This window comes from Lycorma delicatula, chromosome 1 (genome assembly GCF_047948215.1).
Source record: "Lycorma delicatula isolate Av1 chromosome 1, ASM4794821v1, whole genome shotgun sequence".
NCBI classification, from domain to species: domain Eukaryota; kingdom Metazoa; phylum Arthropoda; class Insecta; order Hemiptera; family Fulgoridae; genus Lycorma; species Lycorma delicatula.
The window spans coordinates 388,008,773-388,036,759 of NC_134455.1; the positions used below are offsets into that span (position 1 = coordinate 388,008,773).

Consider the following 27,987-nt stretch of genomic DNA (forward strand, 5'->3'; position numbering starts at 1 on the left):
GATCAGGCGATCTGGGAAGCCATCTAGTGTCAACACACCACGTTTCCAGCACCCTGAGAAGTGCCCAGCAAATGCAACCTATTGAAAATCCTACCCAATGGACCAACATGACAGTCAATGTGCGAACAAGGAGCTCCACCGTGATACCATCATATCTGGGGGCTTTATTCGTAGCTAGGCTGCAAATTACTTGACAAAATTGTGCCTCAGTAATTTCTGAAGACATAATCTCAGAGCGAAAACCTACAACTTCCCTTCAGCCATGTCGATGATATGAAATCTCACCAACCTCGATATCATCTGGAAGAAAAATCGTCCATCAGATGAGTGGGGACATGATCTTTATCTATAAAAACACCATCCTGGGTCGAGAGAGCTGATAGAAGAATGTCTTATTTCTGCTTGTGATCAAGAACTCGATAGACAACACTCCATGGATCCTTATTCCCTTGCTCTTATACAAAAGAGCGCCAGGAATCACTTTTAGAAGACCTAATCCTGTGAAAATACTCGGTCCTCTTCTGACAATAATCCACTATTAAGACTGCACGCCGATCAGGATCATCCACACGCTGTGCAGCCTTCCTGAGTCGGCCTACAGTCCGCTTCATCGCAGTCAATTCCTGAGTCCACCATTCAACTACTCTCTCTCGACCCGTACTTCTTGTGATACAGTGTTCAGCAGCTTCTACTACCGCAGAAGAGAAATTCTCTGCCAGGTTGTCTACTGGGACCTCGTCCAGACTACCAAGTAAAAACTCGCAGCCTGGCCGCAAGAATATTAGAAAACTTGGGTCAATCCACCCACCTGTGCAGGAAGCACCATGCTGAACAGGAATGTCCGTTCTAAAGACATTGCACAGCCCACCTACCCAATCAAAAATTATTAGTCGGTGATTGCTTTCGCAATCATCGACTACCAACCAATTCAGAATCCTACCAGGGATATCCTTACCAATGGTAATATCAATGTTAGTACCATGGAAGGCCCTCTGCAAACAAACTGCACCGGCAAAGGTAGTCAACTCGCCAGCTACATTGAAAACATAAAACTGATGCTGTGTCAAAGAAGCAATCTGGCATCGCATCAACTCCTACAAGAATAGGACAATCCGCTACCAGCCTAACAATTCTATCCCATCTTTCCAAATGCTGTTCAGTGGGATCTCTGAACTGAAAGTACAAACTAACAACGACCAGGTCCATACCATTCACGGCAAGCTTAACAATGATGTGATGCGTGTCAGAGGCCTGCCATATAAAGACACTATCTATGGACTTCCTGCACAGCACGGCGGATTTACTATCACCAATGTAAAACTTATTCCAGCCTGAAAAACCTGGCAGATCACCCTTAACCATATACAGGTGCTGTAGAAGGAGAATATCGAGGCTCCGTTTCTCAACAACCTCACCTAACTCAATTTGGACTGCATAGGCTCCCTGGGCATTAAGTTGACCGAAACTAAGCATCAAGAGTTAAAATACATCTCAACTGCTGTCAAGTAACAACCATACTCCTTGCTATTCACCAAGTGCCAATGACATTTGCGCAAACTTTTACAGTTAACGCAAGTCGGAGCCTCTTTTTTCTGCGGACAGTCCTCATGTTTGTGACCCTCCTCTCCACAATGCGCACAGATCAACGCATACTACAGAACTTGGCCCTGTGGCCAAACCTACAACACTTAAAGCACCTCTGCATGTCAAGGTACTCCTTAACGCGACAGGATGCGAAATCCAAGAAGATTCGTACCTCCGACACAATCTGTGTCAGTGAGCTTTTTTAGTACCCACCTTGTACACAATTTATATGTAAACTTTGACAATCGTGCGTTTAACACGCAGAAATTCATCAGCCAGAGCATTAACTGTTAATCATTAATCACATCGCAGTTTTCAGTTCATTTGTTCAATGATTTTGTTAATCTGAATACTGAGCCTGCAACTCTGCTCTTCGTCATGCACATTTGTGTGGCCATTTGTAAAGTTTTAACACCATTGTCTAACCTTTCCTACATTCATTAGTGTATGTCCATACAATAGGCACAACTTCCGATGAATTTCAGTAGCTGAAGATCCTTTAGCACACAAAAATCTAATCACAGCGCGCACTTCACAACTGACGGGAGAAAAGATTGTTGCAGACATTGCAACACCGGCAGTGCATTCACCAGAAGGAAAATAACAATTTCAGTGGCTTTGTAAACAGCTAACAGATGGCCCTGCACATGTGAAATTGTGTTTAGATCCGCTAATATTTAAATATAAGTCGATGGCCCTTAATTTATGAATATGCCTTGTAGTAACATATATGCAACCAAATAAACTAATCTAAAAACTTTCACATATACTGCTCACTATTATGTGAATTTATTTGATCCTTTAGTTTATATAGTAATCTGTTTTTGGTATAACAGGTGTGTAAATATGAAACCAGAATTTGTTCATAATGGCCCTCGCTGTCAATTTAGTCACTGTCAAACCGCATCATTGGCATCATTTTCTTTCTTCAACAGCTGACAAAGATTTTCAACTTACAACATTACAACTTTCATACAACAGCATAGTTTTAATTAGTGTTGAACATGTCGAGTTTTGTACCTGTAAACTACAATTTGCGGACAGCATTGATTTTCTGTTACCATTTAAAGAAAACTGCTGCAGAATCGCATCGAATGCTTGTCAAAGCTTACGGTGAGCATGCTCTTGGTAAATCACAGTGCTTTGACTGGTTTAAAAAATTCAAAAGTGGCAATTTTGATGTGAGAAACTAAGAACGTGGAAGACCACTGAAAAAGTTTGAAGACAACGAATTGCAAGCATTGTTGGTTGAGGATGACACTCAAACGTAACAACTCATGGATCAATTAAATGTAACACAAGAAGCTATCTCCATACGTTTAAAAGCCATGGGAAAGATCCAGAAAATGGGTTCCACATGAACTGAATGAAAGACAGCAAGAATACCGAAAAAACACTTGGAAAATGCTGCTCGCCAGGTACAAAAGAAAGCCATTTCTCCATCAAATTGTGACAGGTGATGAAAAGTGGATATATTTCAAGAATCCTAAGCGTAAAAGATAATGGTAACTCCAGGCGAACCATCAACATTAATTTCAAGACCAAATTGCTATGGAAAGAAAATAAAGCTCTGTGTTTGGTGGGATCAGAAGGGTGTGATCTATTATGAGATGCTAAAACCTGACAAAACCGTTAATACTGAACGCTACTGACACATAAACAATTTAGATTTAGATCAAGTATTGCGTGAAAAACGACCAGAATATCATAAAAGGCAAAACAAAGTGATTTTGCTTCATGATAATGCACCATAATACACAGCAAAACTGATCACGGAAACGATTGAGGCGTTCAGTTGGAAAATACTTTTGCAAGCGGCTTACTCACCAGACTTGGCTCCATCTGACTACTAGTTATTTGCATCGATGGGACACGCACTTGCTGAGCAGCACTTCACTTCTTATGAAAATGGCTCAATGACTGGTTTGTCTTAAAAGAGCCACAGTATTTTTAGCGTGGCACTAATAAATTGTCTGAAAGATGAGAAAAATGTATAGCTAGCGATGGACAATATTTCGAATAAAATATTTTTTATCATTTTCACTTAAGAAATGTGCATTTTTTATACAAAAATTCCAGTTTCATATTTACACACCTGGTAAGCAGTTATATTCAGATATTATTATGTTAATTTTAATTGTGAAATCTCCCATTCAGTCAAATGATAAAATATTTTAACTGCATTCTTACTAATGTAGAAAGTTCTATTTATAATATTAGCAGTTCTACTTGTTACAAATTGTTTTTGGAGAAATAGTTTGAAGACAAATGCTAAGACAAAGAAGGTTCAGAAAGAAAACGGCGAAGAATGAAATAATATACAGAAAATTAAATACTAATGGGAAAATATAGTAGATTGTAAATAATTTTGCAGTTCAGCTAAGCCAGTGTTATACAAGAGCTACATCAATCCAATAGAAAGTCAGAAGCCACTTCATTCTGATTCATTCATAGAAGATCAGGAAACAAGGCAACATTTATTGCTTTATATCATAATCTTTTAACATATTGGTTATTTAACACATTACATAGTTCTTCTGTATAGTACTGTATTGTTAACATAAGAATGCAGCTAAGAATACAGCAGAAACTGATCTATTGTGTCTAATGAGGCCAGAAACAGATTCATGTATTCTGAAACTGTAGGATGTATGGAATATATATCTTGCTGGGCTTAACTGCACTTACAGAAACACGACAGTTAAGAATATGCCAGTATTTATCTATGATATGATGTAAGGCTGTCAGTATGGTAATATGTTCAGCTATAGATATGTTGTAATGATGGGGCAGTCCTAACATGGAAACTCCATGACAAAGAACAAAAGAACCAATTGTCTAGATCCATTTCTGTAAGAAAAATATTGTTATTCACTAGACAAAGATTTACAAATTCTTGATTTATTCATTAATATGCATTTCCTTTTAAAAAAATGGATTGTTGTTGAGGATATAACAGTAGAAGTTTTTACAGGGGAAGGACACTGTATGAACGTACACAAATGCAATATTTTTTTAGTTTAGCTAACAGTCTTTTATCTGTTTAATTTGGGAGGCCCTATTATACCCAGATAGAAGAGATAGTGAAGTTGTTTTTTAACACCTCCTCATGCGACTACTTGTTAGTTCTGCCATTACCAAATAAAGACTCACCACTCTGCTAAATATTTAAAATAGGATCAGATTAAGATACAGTTGTAGCAAGTCAGAAAAAGTCATGGATATTAGTCATCATTCATAGAGCTGTTGGAAAAAAGTAACAAAAAAGCCACGGCCTAGCAAAGATCTTACCAAAGCTTGGTACAATTTAAGCATACATATTCAATGTGCATCTGAGCTGGTATTATTAACATGTATCTAAAATTTTAAAACATCAAAGTTTGAAATTTCTCTTAAACATTTAATTCTTGTCAGCTTTCCACCAAAATACAGACCCAAAACTTCAACTTGGTACAATACAATGATTTCTTGTTAATTCAGAAATGTATCGGTGGTATTATTCTTTCATAGTGAGAAAAACATACAAATGTTGTTAAACTAACTGAAGATTTTAACAGAGTATTTTTCCACCCAACTTTTCAATGGATCTGTTGAATTTTGAAATAACTGTGGTTGGTACTGTGACAAGATAACACATAAATTGTAAAATCATTGACATACAATAAACATATGAGGATCTGTTCACAAATTTTACAATTTTGTTTTGGCCATAGCAAACGACTATAACATTTTCTAAGGTAAATGACCTGGAAACTGTTGTCGCCAAGTAATATATGGAAAGTTTTGTTTCTGATGAGTCCTTGAATAAAACTCAGGATATTTTTGTCTGAATACTTTGTCACATATGTCAAATACCTTCTCTAAAAAGATAGCAACAAAAAGCATAATATGTTAAGAATTATAAATAAGAAAAGCATAATATTGTGAAAGAATTTTTTCAAGATAAATTATTTGCAATACACCATTTTTTCCATCAACTTACATAAAGTCCTTGGTAGAAATGTTAACGAAAAGCTTTTCAATAAATAATTATTTTTAGTTAAAGTAAATATAACTTTCAGTGGAGTTAAAATTTTCCCACTGTGATTCACACAGTGTAATTTTATCTGTAAGTTAATTAAAATTCTGAACGAAGGAGCATGTGTGGAAAATTTAACAGAAATATTGTCAAAATATCGGCAATGTATCATCAGAGTCCTACATATGATGTTCAACGTGCCTAATATGATAGAACTGGCAGGTACAGTTTATATCTTGCAAACAAAGGTTTTATGTTGTTCTGCAGATCGATTCTTATTAACTCCTCCAACATTCCCAGAATATTAACTGACAAACCTTTATGGCATTTAGATACTGGTTCCAGACAATAACTTGATGATTCTGCATACCTCATAAGGGCGAGTGGTTACCCATCACGCTTATAACTCCTTTTGTTTAAATTAGTTTGTACACCATAAAATCTGTAAAGTTATGTAATGCAAAATAAAACTCCAGCACAAGTATTTTAAAGGATGCTTACATCATAAAATTTAATTAATGTGTTGATGATGTTATGGTTAAATTAATGAATAAAAAATGGCTAATTTAATTAATAAGAAAATTAAATTTCTTAAAAGATGATTAAAATTTAATAAAATATTTGTATAAAATTTATTTAGATATTTTATTAAAATTTAAATTAAACTAATAAAAAAAAATAAATATTAGAGTTATTGCACTTTTTACAGATGTAACTGCATATTATATAGGTTCATGTACTCTGAACAATCTTATAACCCCATTTCTTCAATCCCTGAGAGTTTGACCAATGGAACCTCACCTTCAATATAACTCACTGTTTCATCATTAATATCAGCAATCAGGTGAATAATCAGTTGGTCAATTGCAATAATATAACATATCCTTTACTCCAGAAGTCATTTTCTTCTTCAATGACACTTGCACCTGATACATTAGGTCTCAAATCAGCCTGCCAGTATTTAATTTGCCAAATGAGCTCAACTGGTTAAGACTAGATGATAAGGAGGTAATCTAACAACAGAATGACCATGTTCTTGCAAAATGCCAACAAGAGAATGAGCAAACACCAATTAAATGGTTACATCAACCAAAGTAACTCTGTCCTAAAACATTGATTTTTGAAGGAAATATTTTTATGTTTTAGCTATTCTTGTATATCTAAATAATGGTATGCTGTAGTTGAAATTTTTTCCACTTTGATGCAATTGGATGGCATGTTTTCAGAACTAACCATAAGATTTGATTTTAAGTTTTAATAAGTTTTTGTTACCCCTTTTTGAAAGTTGGGTCAATTCATATTTTCATGGTAGCTATCTGTTTTTGAGCTACAAAGTTTTTTTTTTCACCTGCATGAATTATGATAATTCTTTCAATTCAACAAATTTGTAGAGGACTCCATCATTGTTTCTGCCCTCCCAAAACTGTTTGATAGAATGTAAAGTCAAGATGTAAGTTTATATTATATAAATTAAGATTTTTCTTCCTCTCAACACTTTTTTTATATTTTGAAGTACAAAATTCTTTTCATAGCAATATCTTCTCTCTCAAGCAACAGTTTTCTATTTTTGGCTTCACTCAATAAAATCCTCTTATTTCTTAAGGTCTTAAACTCCCTTTTTCCCCCTTGCACACTAAATCATTTTTCTTTTATAACACTTTTAAAGTTGATACTTTTTTCACAGTCTCATTGTCTATATTTCTCCTAATAGCTGATGAATTTAAATACTGTCAAGTACTGTTTCAAGCATCTATCTTTCTAATTACAACTTTTATCCAAAGTATTCAATTTTTTTCAAAACGTTTGCATACCCGTCTCACTAATGCATAAGCTAACACAAAGAATTTTAAGACCATGAGTTAAACCATTCCTGATACCCCCACACATCTATCTACACATACAGAATTTTGTAATCAATATTTTATACTTTTGGACTCGGAGAACCTATAAACATGAAATACAAAATCCAGTGTGATAATTCATACATACCGATTCTTTCCCTCTATAATACTACAAAGGCTGGAAAAGTAAAAATGAAGAGAATAAAATTAAGTTATAATGATATAACATATGAAAAGTGGTATAACAAACTTTATATCAGTAAAACCCTCACCACTTTACAAAACAACTACAATTTTTTCAAATATACTAATTAGCAAATATAGACAGGAAGCTTCTGAATCGATGGGCATCAGAAATTATTTTTAGCAAAAATCACATCTAGTGAATTGATACTGCAAGTCGGCCAGATCACTCAGGTAAGTCCTAGATTGCTAGTTAATTAAGAATAAAGTAAACATATAACTATGGAGATTTTTCTACTTTACCTACCTTATCAATGAAAATATGTTTCGGTGCAGAAAAAAGAGGTAACTGCAAACAATCTTTCAAGAAAAACAAATCCAGAGAAACTGTCAAAGCTTTGAATGGTATCACACAGCAATTATCAGGAATTTGTGTTGAATAAATTAGCTCACCATTTTCAATACTATACAATCTGCAAAATATAAATAAATATATCTATTTGAGAATATTGATTCTCATTGAGTTACATGCAAAGTTTAAAATTTTAATAATTATTTTACCAAGTATTTAATCTACTCATTTAAAAAAAAAAAAACTGAACTTATGAATTTTACTTGATTGGTACTTACAAATGGGTAAATCAAGCACCAATACTTCTTAAATATATAACTACTGTAAATTTTCAACTATCTTTTAAGGTAATAATAGAACAGACTTATTAACAAACATTGTGTAATTTTCATTTGATTAATGTCACTTTTATAAATATTTGCAATCAATAAGCTTTAAAGAAAGATAAATGTTAGTCTTAATAATGGTAAAAAACTAGTTTTTTGCTTTGAAAATGAGACTGATAATGCCTGGGTGAAATATGTGGTAGAAACTACAAAAAAAACAAGCATACTGACACCTTAATTAAAATAGTTTTGACATTAGGTCTTCCTGTCTGATTATAAATTTATATTATATATTTATATTAATAAATTTAGCTTATTGTTAAATTCCAACTGAAATATTAATCGTAAGTTTTTTTTGCGATATTCTATCTGTGTTATTTATACTAAGTTTAAATTTTTAATACTTAGTTTTAATTTAGTACTTAGTTTTTTCTTTTGTTATAAGTTTATTCTGAGCAATGATAACTCAAAAGCATTTTAACATAAAATGATCAACATGAAAAGGCTTCCCATCATTTTTGTCAAGAAGTTGGGAGTTATTTGAATATAAGATTTACCAACAACCGATCGGGCAAGGTGAACCAATTAATCGGTCTCCTAAGTCACTGTCCTAACACTAATAGATTACTTATTTGCGGGGGTCGTATGAAATCATTAGTATGTATAACAAAATTTAATCATAAAAGAATAATTTTCAACACAGTTCAAATTATAAAAAGCAATCCTGATATATTAAGAAGATCCACACAGGAATTTTAAACAGAGTAGAATATTGTGTAAATAGTGAAAGAGAATATTTTGAACAATTATTGTAATAGTAAGTTACAAAACATTTTATTTATTTATATATTTTTAATAATTATTTTTTGTTTCAACATATTTTCAATTATTGAAATGAGTAGTACAGTAATTTTCTATTACATTACAATCTGTCTTGTTTTTTTAATAAAAGTCAAACTTCTTAAACTCTTCACGTTAATTTAACATTAACTGATTTTCTCAGAATTAAAACTCTCTTAAATTATTTTAACAAAATTTTAGGTTAATGGTAATTAAATATTAAAACTAAAAAACTGTGTTTTACAAGAGCTTTTATAAAATTTACTAGAAACAAAGTTGCGGGTACTGTTTGAAGCCGTGAAATTTATCCTTAATTTAAGTTCTCAGAACTTCAATAAGGTTTCAGTTTACTCTTTAAGCAAAATCAGGACAGAAATGTTCACAAGCTATAATATGAAAATGAAGAGTTTCTGAATCCACATTTATACAATCCTTTTTTTTATTTTTTACCGGTAGAAAAATGTCCTGAAATTCTTTCCACTGCTTTGGGAACGTTTCTGTATAATTCATTAAAATTAATTATTTAAACCACTAAGATAATAGTAAGATTGTTATACCACAATTACAAAAAAAGGAAATATATACAATTGCTTTATTACTTAAGCGAAAATAGAATTTATGATAAAGTGAATACAGAATTTATGCTTTTAGAACTAAAAATAATTAAAAATACCGCAAAGAAAAGAAAAAGACAGACAAATACTGAAAAGGTATATATAAATAAATATATATATATATATATATATATATATATATATATATATATACATACACAAAGAAAACACTTCATTAATAATAAAAAAAAAATTCAAAATATTACAAAAACAAACACATTTCCAAAATGATCTTACTCAAAATCTTAGTAAACTACACAAAACAATCAAGTTTAAAAATAAATAACTTTTTAATCATAGAAATAAACAAATTGATAGTAAAAAAATATTTCAAATACAAATTTCAATATGTAATTCAATACACCACTGAAAAAAAAATCAATTTACTTTGACCTACACACACACACACAACACACTACCAAGAAATACATAGATAGGCCTCTTTAATTAAAATTTCTAACTGTTTCAGGCTGTAACTATGTTTTATATTGTAATATATATATATGTTACCCAAAAGTTCGGGCAATTTGAGTTTCGCGCACGAACCATTACTGGTCCGACCTGCTGCCACCTAGATGTGGCTCTCTTTGTGAATCAGTAACCAACAGCTGCGATGGTGAGAGGCTGCATTGTTGACTTTCGTGCGGTAAAATAACATTGGGTTTTACTGCTTCGGTGAAGTTCTAAATGGCAGATTTTAAACGGCAAAGAACCCGCATCAAATTTTGCTTCACGCATAAAAAACCCGGTGCAGAAACCCATCGCATGCTTGTGGAAGCATTTGGTAATAATGCGATGAATAAAATTAAAACTTTTTTGCAGTACAAACAATTCAAAGATGGCGAACGACAGTCGATGACGATGATCATTCAGGAAGACCATCAACAAGCGCAACACCGGAAAACATCGCGAAAGTGCGAGAGGCTATTGTTGCAGGTCATAGAAAAACAATCCATGATGTTTGTGCAATCTTACAAACGTCATACGGGTCCGTGCAACGCATCTTGTCGGACAATTTGAACATGAGACGCATCGCTGCAAAATTAGTACCGAGACTGTCGAACAGCGACCAGAAACAAAATCGCGTAACTGTCTGTAGCGAATTGAAAAATTCAGCAAGAGATGACGCTAACTTCATCTCGAACATCATAACCGGTGATGAGACATGGGTGTACGGGTATGACCCTGAAGCTAAGGAGCAGTCGTCGCCAAGTTCACCGCGGCTAAAAAAAGTACGCCAAGTTCACAGCAACGTGAAGTCCACGATGATTGTTTTTTTCGACATCAAAGGCATTATCCATAAGAAATTTGTTCCTCTTGGTCAAACTGTCAATGGGATGTTCTATTGTGAAGTTTTAAAGCGGTTACGTGAAAGCATTAGGCGCAAACGTTCAGATCTGTGGGGTAACAACTGCTGGGTTCTGCACCATGACAACGCGCCCGCGCACCATCGCTAGCCGTTTGGAATTTCTTGGCTTCCAAAAAGACGGTAGTGATTCCCCACCCACCCTATTCGCCTGATCTTGCCCCGTGTGACTTTTTTCTCTTTCCGAAAATAAAATTTCAATCGAAAGGCCGTCGTTTTAACACAATTGAGGAGATTCAGGAAGAAACGCAGAACGTGCTTCGAACAGTTACAGCTGCAGACTTCCAGGGATGCATGGAATCATGGGGAAAACGCTGGGATCACTGTATCAATGCCCAAGGGGATTACTTTGAAGGAGATAGTGGAAGTTATGGTAAGCTATTTTATTTTTATGGTAAAATTCCCCGAACTTTTGGGTAGCACCTCGTGTCTATATATATATATATATATATATATATATATATATATATATATGTGTGTGTGTGTGTGTGTGTGTGTGTTGTGTTTTAAAAATAGAATAAACATGTTATAAGGAATAATGAAAGCATTATGTTAGGCAAATATTATATTTGTGACTAATGTAGTTTACAAATTTAATTTAAATAAATTACAGATGCATAACAAAAATATTTTTACAAAATCTTATTACAAGATTATTTATTACTTTCAATAATACATAAAAATCATGTTGAGAGTGTGGTTTGAATGTTTTTTCTGACCATAAAACAGCAAACAGCTGCACGATCACATAGTTTAGCATATCGCATGCTAGTAACAGAATATGATCATTTCACTAAATTTTATTATTCAGTGCTTACCGCTTCCTTTTTTTTTTATAAAAATTTAACACAGTTTCGTTAAGATATCTGCTTTTTCAGAGAATCTGAATATGGACTTCTTAATAAAAAAATAAAGTAATAATAAAACATTAAAATCTATGACGTAAATGTTAATTACTCGAATCATTAATAATAAAAATAAGAATTACAACTGCTGCTACTTCAAACAGTTGATAAATAATGAAACCAATATTTTGCCACTGTAATAAAATTTACGGTCATTTTTAATTGTAAATTACAATTTTTTGAAAGATTTAAATTAAATGTAAAAATCAATCGATGGATTTGAATTTTCAATTGGAATTACTGATAATGTATATTTTTCCAAATTTGAGATTTAAATTTAAATTTGATATATTGTCTAAAACAGAAAATTTGTTTAATCTTCCTTATATAATAAAATTTGATCTGTATTTAAATGTTACTGGAAGACTTTTTTCTTTATTACATATGCATCATAGAAGGCATCCTTTAACATCTTTAAACTCTGCTTTATTTAGTAGGAGGCAAGAAACAGCAAAATCCTCTTATATGCCTTTACCCGTACTTTTTTAAGTATCCTTCATAATTACCTTCATAAGAGAATCTGATCACTTATTTTGGTAAAAACTGTTCATACTATTAATACCTCAGGTTTTACGAGATCTCTTATGAAAGGAAATCTTTCATTTCCTTACATACATTTAATAAATAAATCACAAAATTAAAGTTGTTACTAATAAAACTTCATTCGTGTTTTGATTTATAAAAACACGATGAAATCTGTTCATTTACAAAACATATGAAAAAATATGTTGTCAAGTTTTGTATTTTGTCTTCTTTTTTTGTTTAGCCTCTGAAACCACCATAAGGTGGTTACTTCAGAGGATGAATGTAAATGAAGTGCGGTCTTGCACAGTCTCAGGTCGACCGTTACTGAGATGTGTTGTTAATTGAAACCCGACCGCCAAAGAACACCGGTATCCACGATCTAGTATTCAAATCTATATAAAGTATTTTTGTCTTGCACTACTATTTTACCATGTCAATAGAGTAATGAAAAATTAAGACATAGATAATTTAAAAAAATAAATTATAGACATGTATACATGCACCAAGGCGGATGAGGTCTCACAACTACTAGAAATGGTAACGAGGGAATGGCTTAAAAAATGCCCCCAAAAGTAAAAATAGGCTGAAAAATCAAAACAAACAGTGTTGGTTTTGCCAACAATTTGGCACTGCTAACAAACGAATTTAGAAATCAACTCGTTGACTTCAAAACTTACCCTGGAGCAGACATTGATAGCGACCATAATTTGGTGATAATGAAATGTAGATTGGGGTTTTAAAACCTGAAGAAAAGGTGTCAGATGAATCGGTGGAATTCAGAGAAGCTTGAGGAAGAGGAGGTAAAGAAGATTTTTGAGGAGGACATCGCAAGAGGTCTGAGTAAAAAAGATAAGGTAGAAGAAGAATGGGAGAATGTTAAAAAGGAAATTCTTAAATCAGCAGAAGCAAAGTTAGGCGGAATAAAGAGAACTGGTAGAAAACCTTGGGTTTCAGACGATATATTGCAGCTGATGGATGAACGTAGAAAATATAAGAATGCTAGTGATGAAGAAAGTAAAAGGAACTATCGGCAATTAAGAAAAACAGGAAGTGCAAACTGGCGAAAGAAGAGTGGATTAAAGAAAAGTGTTCAGAAGTGGAAAGAGAAATGAACATTGGTAAAATAGACGGAGCACACAGGAAAGTTAAGGAAAATTTTGGGGTACATAAATTAAAATCTAATAATGTGTTAAACAAAGATGGTACACCAATATATAATACGAAAGGTGAAGTCGATAGATGGGTGGAATATATTGAAGAGTTATACGGAGGAAATGAATTAGAAAATGGTGTTATAGAGGAAGAAGAGGAAATTGAGGAGGATGAAATGGGAGAAACAATACTGAGATCTGAATTTAAGAGAGCATTAAAAGATTTAAATGGCAGAAAGGCTCCTGGAATAGACGGAATACCTGTAGAATTACTGCGCAGTAATTCTGAGGAAGCGATTGAGGGATTATACAAACTGGTGTGTAATATTTATGAAAAAGGGGAATTTCCATCAGACTTCAAAAAAAGTGTTGTAGTCATGATACCAAAGAAAGCAGGGCAGATTAATGTAAAGAATACAGAACAATTAGTTTAATTAGTCACGCATCAAAAATCTTAAGTAGAATTCTATACAGAAGAATTGAGAGGAGAGTGGAGGAAGTATTAGGAGAAGACCGATTTGGTTTCAGGAAAAGTATAGGACAAGGGAAGCAATTTTAGACCTCAGATTAATAGTAGAAGGAAGATTAAAGAAAAACAAACCAACATACTTGGCGTTTATAGACCTAGAAAAGGCATTCGATAACGTAGACTGGAATAAAATGTTCAGCATTTTTAAAAAATTAGGGTTCAAATACAGAGATAGAAGAACAATTGCTAACATGTACAGGAACCAAACAGCAACAGTAACAATTGAAGAACATAAGAAAGAAGCCGTAATAAGAAAGGGAGTCCGACAAGGATGTTCCCTATCTCCGTTACTTTTTAATCTTTACATGGAACTAGCAGTTAATGATGTTAAAGAACAATTTAGATTCGGAGTAACAGTACAAGGTGAAAAGATAAAGACGCTACGATTTGCTGATGATATAGTAATTCTAGCAGAGAGTAAAAAGGATTTAGAAGAAACAATGAACGGCATAGATGAAGTCCTACGCAAGAACTATCGCATGAAAATAAACAAGAACAAAACAAAAGTAATGAAATGTATTTTTGCATCAAAAATTAATCTAAACATCAGGAAAAGATTTTTGAAAGTGTATGTTTGGAGTGTCGCTTTATATGGAAGTGAAACTTGGACGATTGGAGTATCTGAGAAGAAAAGATTAGAAGATTTTGAAATGCGGTGCTATAGGAGAACGTTAAAAATCAGACGGGTGGATAAAGTGACAAATGAAGAGGTATTGCAGCAAATAGAAGAAGAAAGAAGCATTTGGAAAAATACAGTTAAAAGAAGAGACAGACTTATAGACCACATACTAAGGCATCCTGGAATAGTCGCCTTAATATCGGAAGGACAGGTAGAAGGGAAAAATTGTGTAGGCAGGCCACGTTTGGAATATGTAAAACAAATTGTTAGGGATGTAGGATGTAGGGGGTATACCAAAATGAAACGACTAGCACTAGATAGGGAATCTTGGAGAGCTGCATCAAACCAGTCAAATGACTGAAGACAAAAAAAAAACAAACGACATCAACGAAGTTCGAAGTTAATAACATGCAATTAAAATTGTCCTAAAAATATCACTTGAAAAGACAGAAATTAAGCCCACAAAACCAACACGATTAAAAAAAGTAAACATAAATGGTAATAAATTCAAAATAGTAACCCATTTAAATACCTCGAACAAATAATAACAAACAACCTAAATGAAAAAACCTTGATTCAAATACAAAGAAACAAATTAACTAAAGCTCAAAAATTAACCTGGTACGCTTGCAATAAAAAAATGTCCATTAATAAACACAAAAATAAGACACTACAACACAGTTATAAAACCAGAAGCCACTTATGCAGCAGAAACACTCTACCACCTGAACAAACAATCAAACACAGACTTCAGAAAATCAAAAGAAGAACTGGAAGGACCTGCATCGATAAAAAGTACCAGAAAGACAGGCAGTGGTGGATTGTGCCCAACAAATTCATTTACAAAGAGTTAGAACCCGTCACTGATATCACGCATCGGAGGAGAACTAAGATTTTTTGCACATGTCATGACGATGCAAGATTCAACCTTCTGAAACAGCTAGTACAGTAGAATCTTGACTTGAAAAACACCAAGACAAGATGCACAGGTTTCAGAGAAATAAGAGAGGATCTGAAGGAAATTGGCCTTTATCAGAAGACACCACAGATGATAAAATTAAACAAGAAAATCAATATAAAAACACTCGCTTCACACTCACAAAAAAACACAATACGAACATTTTCTAAACTAGAAAGGGCACAAAGATCAGAATGTATGAAAAAGTACTGGGAGGACTGCAAGGCCCAAACACTCCTATCGTAGAGACTTGGATAATGGACAGACTAAAGTGATCCTATGTAGTTTAAAAGATAATAATAAATATATATAAGTTTAATAACAACAAATTTAGAAAATGTTCAAGAATAAAAAGTGACAGCTGAAAAATTCTGACATTCTTTTTTAATAACAAAAAAAAAATTAAATTAACATCATGGTATGAAAATAAATGTCAAAGAAACAAATGTAATGAAAATAAATGACAGTAGGCAAACAAATGTCTTTTCAAAAAAAAAATTATGTAAAAGATTGAAGGATAAAAAATAAATATCTTGCATATTAAAAAAATTGTGCTGAAAAAATATTTCCAATCCATGTGAGCGTTCTACTGAACAGATAGTTTATTTTTTTTTATTCTGCTCAGAATGACTCAAAGATCAAATGGGTTGGCGGTGAGAAGTGTTATAAACAGAACTGGTTTTACACAGAGTTTTATAAATATATAACATTATTTTTTAATAGCAATGCTGTGGAGTAGCACGGGTCCATTAGATTTTTAGCTGATTTTTAAAAATATATAACTTTATAAAAATAATACTGGAGAACAGTAAGGCGCCACTGGTTTATTGTAAATAAAAGGTGAGCGAGACTTAAATAACGTTATATCTGCCATGTATTTTACTCTTTTATTTTATCTATTTCAGAATTAATAAAGAGACTGTTCATTTTCCACCGAAATCCGATTGACTACTTTGTTTTTAAATAAAGCTGTAGCTGCAGTGGCATTAATATGTAAGTACCAAATGTTCTTTTAAAAAATACTACAATTACATTTTATATTTCTAATTAATACAAAATTGAATTAATTTCACACAGCATTGTATAATTTTGCAGTTTTGTCATATGTTTCTACAATACCTCGAGCACCAATAAACCAGTTTAAAAGAAAAATTGGATATTATTTATACCTACCTCTGAGCATTATTGACAGTTAAACTGTTTATTTATTTATCAACGGCATATGCCAATTCACAATAATAGAAAAAAAAACCAGTAACAATTACTTATTTTGAAGACCAAACACAATAAATAACAACAGGATGATCATCAGCTCAATCTAACAATATAAAAAGTACCGGTAACAAAATAACAATAATAAAAGCCAACAATAAGCAACAACTACAAGCTATAACAAGATATAATGACTACAAGGTTATAACAGCAATATAATCTTAACGAAGTTAGCAATAGATTTCAACAATTCAAAACAAAAAAAGAAAGACATGATAATCGATTGACTTGAATGCAAAAATAAATAATAAGATAAGCAAAAGCAAAACATACATAAGATGCAATCAGTAACAATAAATTAGTTGTAAATAAACAAATCCACAAAGAAAACAGGGCATAGTAATACACTGCAAAAATTTAAATGTTCTTTTCAGCTGATAGCCACTACCACAAAAGAAATCATGGAGCAGACAGACCGAGTTACACAGTCTGTGAAGTCGTGGAATAGTAGTTTGCAGCTCATAACTATAACACACACAATGCTGAACAGATGTGATGAACTAGTCCGACATGGAATTCTGATATTAAGCAGTTTAGGACAGTCCACCTTGCTGATAAGCTCTACGGAGAATCATATCGTGCAACTACTGCCTCATCAGCAATGGCTCCAACCCCAGGATCTCCCCCATGGCACCTAGTGGTATGGACCAGTATTCAAAGCCAAACCCAACAACATGCAAAAATCTGCCATGAATGCTCTGGAGAGGCCGGATGGGTCCAAGCTGACAAGACGACCAAACATCACTCCCAAACAACAGAACTGGTCTAACATGAGCAACATAAACCACTCTCATCGCTTCAACACTCAGATCTCTCCTGGACATTCTAATAAGAAGACCCAGAGCTTGAGCAGTCCTGTTATTAATAGATCCTCAGGGTTGAGATTGTACTATAGAGTGGTCCCGAAGTCACTGATTTTTTATTTATGCCTTAGTGTAGATCCATTTAATGTGTAGTCAAACACAAGGGCATCAAAAGATGTAAACTGCTGTTTACATTTTAAATTCAAATTTTAATTAGTAAATTGTTTTCATTTAAAAAAATAATGAACAATTTTTAGTTTACTAATTTAATTTAATACAGATATATTACAAAAAAAAACCTGTTGAAATGTTCTAATTTGATTAAAAAAACTGGCTGACAAAAATTTGTCAGTTTAAGAGAAACTGACTGACAATACAAAAAATTTAGGAGAAATTACTGATCAGTACTGTATAATTCTTGCATAAATGATAAGTATAATTTTTTGTCATAGGCAATTATTCAGAGACAATGTAGGTCTTTTATAACTGCTGATTATGACAGTGGTTGGCTAAAAACAGTGTTTATTGTAATGAACAAAGGTTGTCAGTTTATTGTACTACAAATGCACAAAATGGCTAAGCTTTATTATATTTGATTAGAAAACAAAATTTTTGATTATTATCTTTGATTTTCAATAGAAAAATGTTAAATAAATAAATCAGATAATAATGTAAGCTATGTATAGTATTAAAATGTAATAAGAACAGTCATATTTATAATCGACAATCTGGAAGCAAGATTAATAACATGAGATTATTCTATGTATTATCAAATCAATTTTTTTTTTTTTTTATTAGTATGCAGTTCACATGTAAATTGCATCCACTGAAGAGAATATTTCCTAGCTTCATGAAAAGCATTTTCTCTTGTAGGATTAGGAAACGCTATTGTATTTAACCAATCTCATAATTAGTTGTAATACAAGGCAGCCTACAAGTCACTGAAGGTTGTCTATGACCAAGAATTATATATAATCTTAACTTTTAAATATTTTATACTGCTTATTAATTTCTCTATAACATTTTTTACCTAATTAAAACAAATCTAAACATTTTTCTATAATAAGACCTGTCTGTATTAAATTAAATTACTATCCGTAATTGTTCACTATTTTTTTATGAAAAAAACAATTTACGCATTACAACTTCAATTTAAAATTTATATGTAAACAACAGTTTAACCAATAAATAATCAAAATTATGTTTAATATTTTTCTTTTAAACATTTTTATTGGTCCTTGAGGAATTGTGAAAACATATGACAAACATGAGAAATTGTATGATTCTGGTTGAAATTAATTACAAATAAAGGATCTAATTAAATGTTTTTTTAAAAACATTTTTCCCCTAAAACAAAGAACAGATTTTCATCAACGATTAACAATGTGGTAATCTTATTCCTAACCTAAATTACAACAAATTTGGACCAAAATTATTAATATAAATTATGTCACATAACATATAACAAATAAGATAATTTAAGATTGAATTCGCTTAAAATCGCGCAGTAAAATAAAATATTCTGTTACTGCATACAAATATATTTCAAAGATTTAAGGATGAAAGATTATAATTGCAAATCATATAATTAACAATAATTATAAATTGGGTTATAGAAGGAATATTAATTTAATTTAGTAACAATGGCTTAAAACCAAGAAATAGTACGGACCATTTAAATAATGCTAGGTTAAGACAGTTTACTGACCTAGATGGATAAAATCTAGTGATGAAATTTGAAGCGACTTAACAAACAATTAAACAATAATTCAAAATAAAACACACACTGATTGACATCTCATTACGTGCTACACTTATTTATTTACGTATTAAATATAAAATTCAAGTTTAGCTCAAATCGGCCTACTCTTCAAGTGACCCTAACCTTTCTTAACCGATAGGGGAAATCTGAAATGCAAGACGAAACAAAACAAACTAACTCTGTAGTATTAGATCACATAATTTCTATTTATACAATTGCGGATAATAAACCGCCGTCGGCTAAAAATAATCGTCAGATAGTCCTTGCAGTTAAGTATTAAAGATGACAAGATGAAATTTCGTACCTCATTTGGGTCCATTGATCTTATCGATGCAGTCGTTTAACGAATGTTTTTAAAAAATAAATAAATAAGACCGGTAGATAATACTATACTTAATTTTATTAAATTAACACTAAAACTAAAATAAAACCATAATAATTACTGATTAACAATAATATAACAACACATGTATGCCTGCCATCTCTCGACCCTTTATTTTGAGCATTTCAGACAACACTAGCGCTAGACCTTCTTTGACCGAAAACTAAATTACTTCTGTAGAGTGCCAGCATACGATATTGTCATTTAAATGTAGCTTCCAAAATTCGCAACAGTATCTGATAAGCAGATTGTGTTTAATATCCGTGATTAAACAAAAGTACTACTATTCATTATTTTTTTATAAACGTCAATTGTAACCGTGCTATTAAACATTTAGCAGTGTGAAATACTGCTGATATTGTAAATTTAAATTAAACCATGGTTGACACAATATAACTTATTCAGGTCAAAATCAAATCTCGGGATAACTACCGAATTATGTTTATTTTTATATTAACTGTACTTCATACGACAATCAAAAGAAAAACATCTCATATGCACCTACTTAAAATATAGTCATTTCTGAACATACATTATTTGTATTTGCTCAAATTCTCGTTTATTGTATCCAAAATTGACAGAAAAAAATCATAATCGCAAAAGAACATAAATAAAACTGAGATAAAAAAGTTGAGAATTTGCTCAACAATAGTTTGTTAGATTGCATTCTGTCAAAGGATGAAATTAAAAGTTTATAAAATAATTTGAAATATTTACGCTAAAACATGAAAATTTATACGTTTTAGTACAATTAGCAAAGTAACATGTTTTTGGTAAACATTTTTGTAACAAATAATTCATTAATCTAATATAAATATTAAGGTTGTAGAGTAACTCATCAGTAAATTATGAATAGATATAACTACTACAATATTACTTGTTAAAAAAAATGTTCAAGTACTAAAGGATCATTTATGATAAATGAAAAGGCGTCATTAGATGGAGGTAACTCAATTGTCAAGCAGATGCTATCATTCAAGTATTAAGTAAGTAATTAAAAATAAACAAAGGATAAATACACAAAATAAAATTCCCTATTCTATTCAACTGTAAAAAGATGGGAAATAAAAACTTCAACAAATCTGCTTAAGATACCAAAAAACAAAATTTAGAAATAAACGGTTAACTTTCACAAATGATCTGTATTACTATCAGAGATCTAGAGTCAATTCAGAAATAGAAATATTAAATAAGATAATCATCAGAACAGGTCTACAAATTTCTATTAAAATACAATATGTATGACTATTTATAAAACCACACCCTAAACTTATGGTAATAGCATACAAAGTAATTGCCAGATAAATAAACTATGGAAAATGTACACTTCCACTCGTTAAATTTACATTAACCATATTAAATCCCAATAATTTCATACTTTAGTTTACACATTTTTAAATATATGTTAAACATACTGTCTAGCTAGAACAGATATAAAATTAGCAATGTTTTTAGGTAACATTTTAAAGGTGAAGTAGTAAACAATAATTAAGCTCAGTCGGTTCATTGTTAAAAAATAAAATGACAATATATGTTTACACTTATCAGTAGAAGAAAACACATTAATCTGAACAAATTTGATTCGATTCAGGTCTTTCCCTGAACCTAATTTCCAATTAATTGTTTAGGCCATTTGCAATTACTTCAAAAATTCATGCAATCTATTTGCAGCAACACTCATTAACATATCTTTGTCGACAATCTAATATAAAATTTAAATGTTAACGTGTAATGATCGTAACTTGTATTTATTTACTACGAAATATGAACCGGCAAAGTTCATATTTGTAGATTAATTACACCGAAGTGGTTAGTTATTTTGAAGTAAATAAGACTGTCTGATGTAGGCTTAATTTATTGTACATTCCACACAGGCTGGAAACTGTAACACATAGTTTTCTGATGAAAGAGCTCGTTAATTTGTCACATTCTTTTTTACGATTGAGATTTATGTAAACTGTCTGCGACATAGATGCAACTAATAATTTTATTGTAATGTAAGCGTAGTATATTACTGATTATAAAAATAAACAGTAAAAAGATGAATATACTTGAAAAATATAATAAATAATAATAATATATAATAATATAATAAATTTAAACAAAAGTGAGTGATTAATCAACATAATCGTTTTTGAATATGTAATTAAAGGTATAGTGGGTTTTAGCAGTTGGCAAGTGTAAGGTATTGGGCAATGGCGTTGATGTTACGGTGTTTGTGGTCTAGGAGTTTGTTTTTTTTAAACTGTTATTGTTATTGATTGATTTAAATCTAAAATTATGTGTACGAGATCCCACGTCGAATAATTCTATTAGTTTTTTTTTTACGTGTTTCTTTTAACGAGTTTGGTAAGTTGTTTGATATATATATATATATATATATATATATATATATATATATATATATATAAATAAGATAGTGTTCAAGGCAATTATAACAATATTATTTTATGAACGATTTTCAAGATGTCCGGTCATACGGACGTTGGCATTTTTCAAACAGAATTCTCAATTCGTAAATACCGGACCTTAGCATTTTTTGAATAAAATTCTGACGTTCGTAAAACTGGACGTTGGTACTATAAGTTTACAGTAACGTAAATATGCTATATATCACCAGGCTGAATTTGTTCTAGGCTCAATCAACTTCTAATAAAGTATCTGTTGTCTTAATTTACCATTCTATCTTAACTAAGTTACTGTGATAGCATATAGGGATTCTTGTTTCCTTTCCATAAGATTTCAAATAAAACCAGTCTTATTTATTTGTATAGTCAACTTGAATCTTATAAAATCAAGAATGTAAATCCTTTCCAATTCTGGTGTAGTACAAAATACTATAACTTAAATATTTAATAATGCTACTCCCTTTTCTATTTTACAAATAACTGCTGAGTTTCTTAGTTATTAGAAACTAAGAAACTAAATAATATTTATTATATATTTTGAAAATATCAAAATAATTTTCTCAACTTGTTGGTTGTTTGGTTAGGAAATTTTAGAAATATGATCCAACTTTCAAACTTCCACATTTTAACCATTTTTTGTAAACTTTACCCCTTAATCTGGTTTCTTTCATATAAACTACAGCCTAATGTTTGACATTAGGCTGTAGTTTATACAGTTACAGAGTATATGTGATTCACTCCCTTACTTGAAAGTGAACAATTATCAAAATGCAAATGAAAATTTAAGTTTTCTAGTTGTTTAATTAATATGATTCTGATTTTATAGAAAATTACATTTCTCAGTTCTTGTTAAATTTTCAGTTACTAGAGATTGAGGAGATAACTAATTTCTTTTTTCATAAACCTGCTATGACCAAAATAATTCTGAAATTTATTTGATTGTCTGTACAAAATTTTAAATGATATAGCTCATATTTGAAGTATGTACTAACATAGATAACACTTACTTATTGACGTAACTGCAGGCCTAAAATTTTTTAACATATTTACATTTCTGTGATTTTTTTAATGATAAATTAGATGAGTTGAAAGATCAGAGACAGCTTCCAGAGGTTATAAGGCATGGTATTTACCTTATGAAATCTCAGTCCTTGAGATTTCCATTCATCCTACATTACAAATTTTATATATAACCTACTTTTGTATTTTATCCATTTTGTTGTCACTAAATATGCCAGAACTTGAGGTTATTACTTAAAAGTGTGATGTTTGACAGTAACATTAGGTCTGTGCATACTTGATGCTTCAAGTATGCGTCAGCACAAAAGCTTATTTTTACTTAAAATGTTTATTTTGTTTTTCGTAACTTGGTATCATATATTTCTGTAAACATCCTGTCTAATATGTTCTTCTGATAAAGCAGTTTGACATTTAAATCACATACTGTAGTCATACTTGGGTTTGGAAACTAACCCGAAATACAGTAAATCTCCTAGCGTGTAGCATATTCTTTCTTCACTTATTATTCTTTTATATTCTTATTCTCCCATTATGCTAGTTTTTCAGTATTTTACAGCCATCAAATTTTTTTGTGAATGAATACAGTTTAAAGTAAATTAGTAATAAATAAGAATATTTAAAGAATTAAGGAACATGAAACTGTGTTTTGTTTTTACCTAGGACATTATATATAATGATAGTTTACAGAAAGAAAAAGGTGAAATGTTCAAACACCCCCCCCTGCATAATTCCCTGTACTGTATTTTTACCTGTTTTTACATTTTAATCAACTCTATGATTTAATGGCATTTTTGATTTTCCAACTGATTGCACTCCATTGGATTCATGGTCAATCCACCAATTGGAAAGTGTTTGTAGCCAATCGAGTTTCAGAAATTCAATAGTTGACTTTTAATGCGAAGTGGCATCATATTGAATCACCTTCGAATCCTGCCGATATACTCTCTCGGGGATGTCTTCGGGAAAAATTAATCAATAAATATGTTGATTATTTGAAGTTTGAATGATTATAGACGAATATATATTAAGTTTATGCATTATTTATTGATTGAATACATTTGTTTTTGATTGAATTTTGGTAATTTTATTTGTCGTAATTGTAATAACACATTGAATATATTGAGTAGTATTATGTTAATAAATTGAATAGAATTGATGAATACGAAAAACTTCATAAGAAAAATTCATTTAACTTAATGTATGGAACCTTTTTACAATGGTAAATGAGCTTTTAGTAATTTAAAGAAGTAATTTTTAATACATCAACAACAGTATTCAAAAGAATCAAAATTTAAATATAAATAATATTATTTTAACACGACTCACATGAATTTACACTTTGTTCTTAAATTAATGCATCTTCTTAAGTTAGCTAATTTGTCAATGGTTTTTACATTATATACCTTGCAAAAAGCTTTTTAGTTAATCATTAAGACCTTTGATATTTACATATATATGTACATACATTTATGTTATATTATACATGTTATGTTACATTTATATTATTTACATACATATATGTATGGAACCTTTTTACAATGGTAAATGAGCTTTTAGTAATTTAAAGAAGTAATTTTTAATACATCAACAACAGTATTCAAAAGAATCAAAATTTAAATATAAATAATATTATTTTAACACGACTCACATGAATTTACACTTTGTTCTTAAATTAATGCATCTTCTTAAGTTAGCTAATTTGTCAATGGTTTTTACATTATATACCTTGCAAAAAGCTTTTTAGTTAATCATTAAGACCTTTGATATTTACAAACCAATGAAGGAAACAAAAATAATTACAATTTGATGTAGTTTATGACTGTCATATGAAACAACTAAACAGATCTTATTTGACGATTTGGCTCCTTAATTTCCAAACCTGATGATCATTTGATTAGATCTTAAATTATAAGTGCTGTACTCCCTCTGAATTGATGATCCTACATTTGATGAAATCTGCAAAGATATATAAATAAGCATCTAAATACTTTAGTTAAAAAAAATTGATAAAATAAATAAATCTAATGGAAAATGTATCTATCATTTCCCTGAGAAATGGATTGGTCATGGAGGTCCACCTTTCTGGCCACCAAGAATACTTGATGTAACACCTTTAAATTTTTGCGTCTGGGGATGGATGAAAAATATCGTATATAAAACAAAAATACATTCTCAGGAGGAATTAATTGTTCGCATTATGGATGCTGCTGAGAAACTTAAGAATAGCCCTGATGAACTCTAAAGAGCTACAGAAGCAAGCCAAGAAATGTTTTGAAACTGGCGGGCTTATTTTTGAATATTTATTATAAACTGGTAGGTACCATCTACTATACTGTTTCTAAATAAAATTCTAAATTTTCTATACTTTGTTTTATTCTACTTATCTGACACATTTTATTCAGAATTAAATTTTGAACAAATTTTGTTTAATGGTTTTACGTGTTTATTCCCCATTTAACAAAGTTACTGTATGTCAAACATAAATCTAATATAAATCAAATATAAGGCCTCATTTTACCAGGGTTGCTGAAATCCGGGCAAAATCTTTAATTAGTCATTAGTCACAATCATATGTTTATATGAACTTTTTCCATTGTTTTCATGAGCAGAATTTACCATTGTAAAAAGGTTCCATACATTAAGTTAAATGAATTTTTATTCCAATAATAGGCTGTGCTATTATCTATATGTTTTATGTCTTACTGAAATCATGATTACACATAAACTTTGAACAAAGTTGAACATTTTGAGGTTGTAGAAGAATATACCTTCAAACTGATTTCATAATCGACCATCAGCTACATAATTCTTTCATCCAATAGTTAATGTACGACCAGTTATTATTCAAATTCTCAATTATGGAAGTTTTTTTATGACTGTGCAGAGGAGGTCGGGTCGATTGCATTAGATAGTTATATTTGATAATGGTTGTCATTATATTTATCGATTACTACTGTGAAGTCAACTAACAAACTTTAAAAATGAAAAGCATCAAGTACCATAAAACATTTGATTTAAAAAAAATCACATATTAATTGAATAAAATATTGTTGTTGACAATAATTATTGTCGTAACTTTCTGAGAAAACAGCAACATTCAAACAATGAGAGTGCCCGGGTCATCCTTAATTTACAGCAGATCAACAACAATAACTTAAAAAAAAAGTGTGTACAAGATCAAGGTATCTTCTAAATGAGGACCTTAAGAGTTTAAAGATCAGGATTTTTATCGGTACAAAACCTGTAACTACATTTATTTTATTTTATGTTCTACTCTTTATGAGTCATTATGTTTCAGTTTCATTACTATTTTTTTTAACTAAGAAGGAAATAATGTATGTTCCTTCTTCATATTATTATTATTATTAAATAGTAAAGCAAAATAGGCAGCACTGTTTTTACAAAGTGGACAACAAGACTCCTGTCACGTTATGGAATAAGATCTTACAATTCAATTACATAATTATACAGGGCGACGCAAAAGTAACTTGACACTTGTTTATAAAAGTACTGAATCTATTTTGTTTTATTTATTACAGACGATACTTACAATTTAATTATTATTTTATTTTCAAAATGTCTTCCATCTTCATTAATACATTTTTGCAGTCTTTTGGGAACACTGTTCACACTCTGCGGCAAAGTTCTCTATCACTGCCCAAATCATTGAATGTGTTGTAAATGTAATATTTCAGTCTATCAATAGTATAAGGCTTCTAAAATCAAAAAGACTCCTGGACAACATCCCATACTAAAAAAAAAAATTGGTACAATATCTGGAGAACACGAAGACATGTTAATATCCGCACATCTCTCTCTTCTGCCAATCATTTCATTCAAATAATCGTGGACTGCAATGGCATAATGCGGTGGAGCGCCATCATGTTGGAAGTAAATTTCTTAAATATTTTCAGCATACATCATGAGTCCTTGGTACTACATAATATTTAAAAGTATGGTCCAAGTACACCAAAAGATATTGCCCCCCCCTAAACGCTCACAACTGATTGAGTTGTTGCTCTAACAAAAGATATTGGTTTTCAATGTGTCAGTAAGTGCAATTATGCCTAAATTGGCCTCGTCAGACCATACAATTTTAATGAATAACTCCGGATTTTCTTTCTGTTTGTTAAGCATTGATTCACAAAACTGAAGACATCGATCTGCATCATCTTTAAGTAGTCCATGAAGTAAACGTGGAATGTAACCTTTAAATTTATGTCTGTGTAAAATTCATTGTATGGACTTTCGTGATAACTCCGGAAGTAAAAGTGGAATGTAACCTTTAAATTTATGTTTGTGTAACATTCATTGTATGGACTTTCGTGATATCTCCAGCTTATAGGCTAATCTTCTTGTTGATTTTCATGGACTTTACGTCACTGCTAAACATATGCGCAATTCATTTTCCTCTGGTGCGACTGTTATGGGGCACCCACATCTTTTTGCAGCCATGCTGTTTCAAATATATCTCAATGTCTAATCAACCCATTAATAATTACAGTATCACCGCTTTTATAAAAAGTTTT

At 31.2% G+C, this 27,987-nt stretch overlaps 2 protein-coding genes across 2 annotated transcripts in view; one reads left to right on the forward strand and one right to left on the reverse strand.

The window, feature by feature from the left end:
• Window positions 1–20,190, reverse strand: part of LOC142317336 (uncharacterized) — a 67,949-nt gene extending 47,759 nt beyond the window's left edge. Inside the window, exons 1-2 of the mRNA XM_075353813.1 lie at window positions 19,953–20,190; window positions 7,934–8,099 (exon numbers count right to left, since the gene is read on the reverse strand). Of these exons, the coding sequence (XP_075209928.1) occupies window positions 7,934–8,099; window positions 19,953–19,957 (171 nt within the window). The 5' untranslated portion in view covers window positions 19,958–20,190. The remainder of the gene's footprint in view (window positions 1–7,933; window positions 8,100–19,952) is intronic.
• A 2,032-nt stretch (window positions 20,191–22,222) lies between these two features.
• Window positions 22,223–27,987, forward strand: part of LOC142317988 (uncharacterized) — a 71,496-nt gene continuing 65,731 nt past the window's right edge. Inside the window, exon 1 of the mRNA XM_075354523.1 lies at window positions 22,223–22,379. The gene's annotated coding sequence lies outside the window, so the exon portion shown is untranslated. The remainder of the gene's footprint in view (window positions 22,380–27,987) is intronic.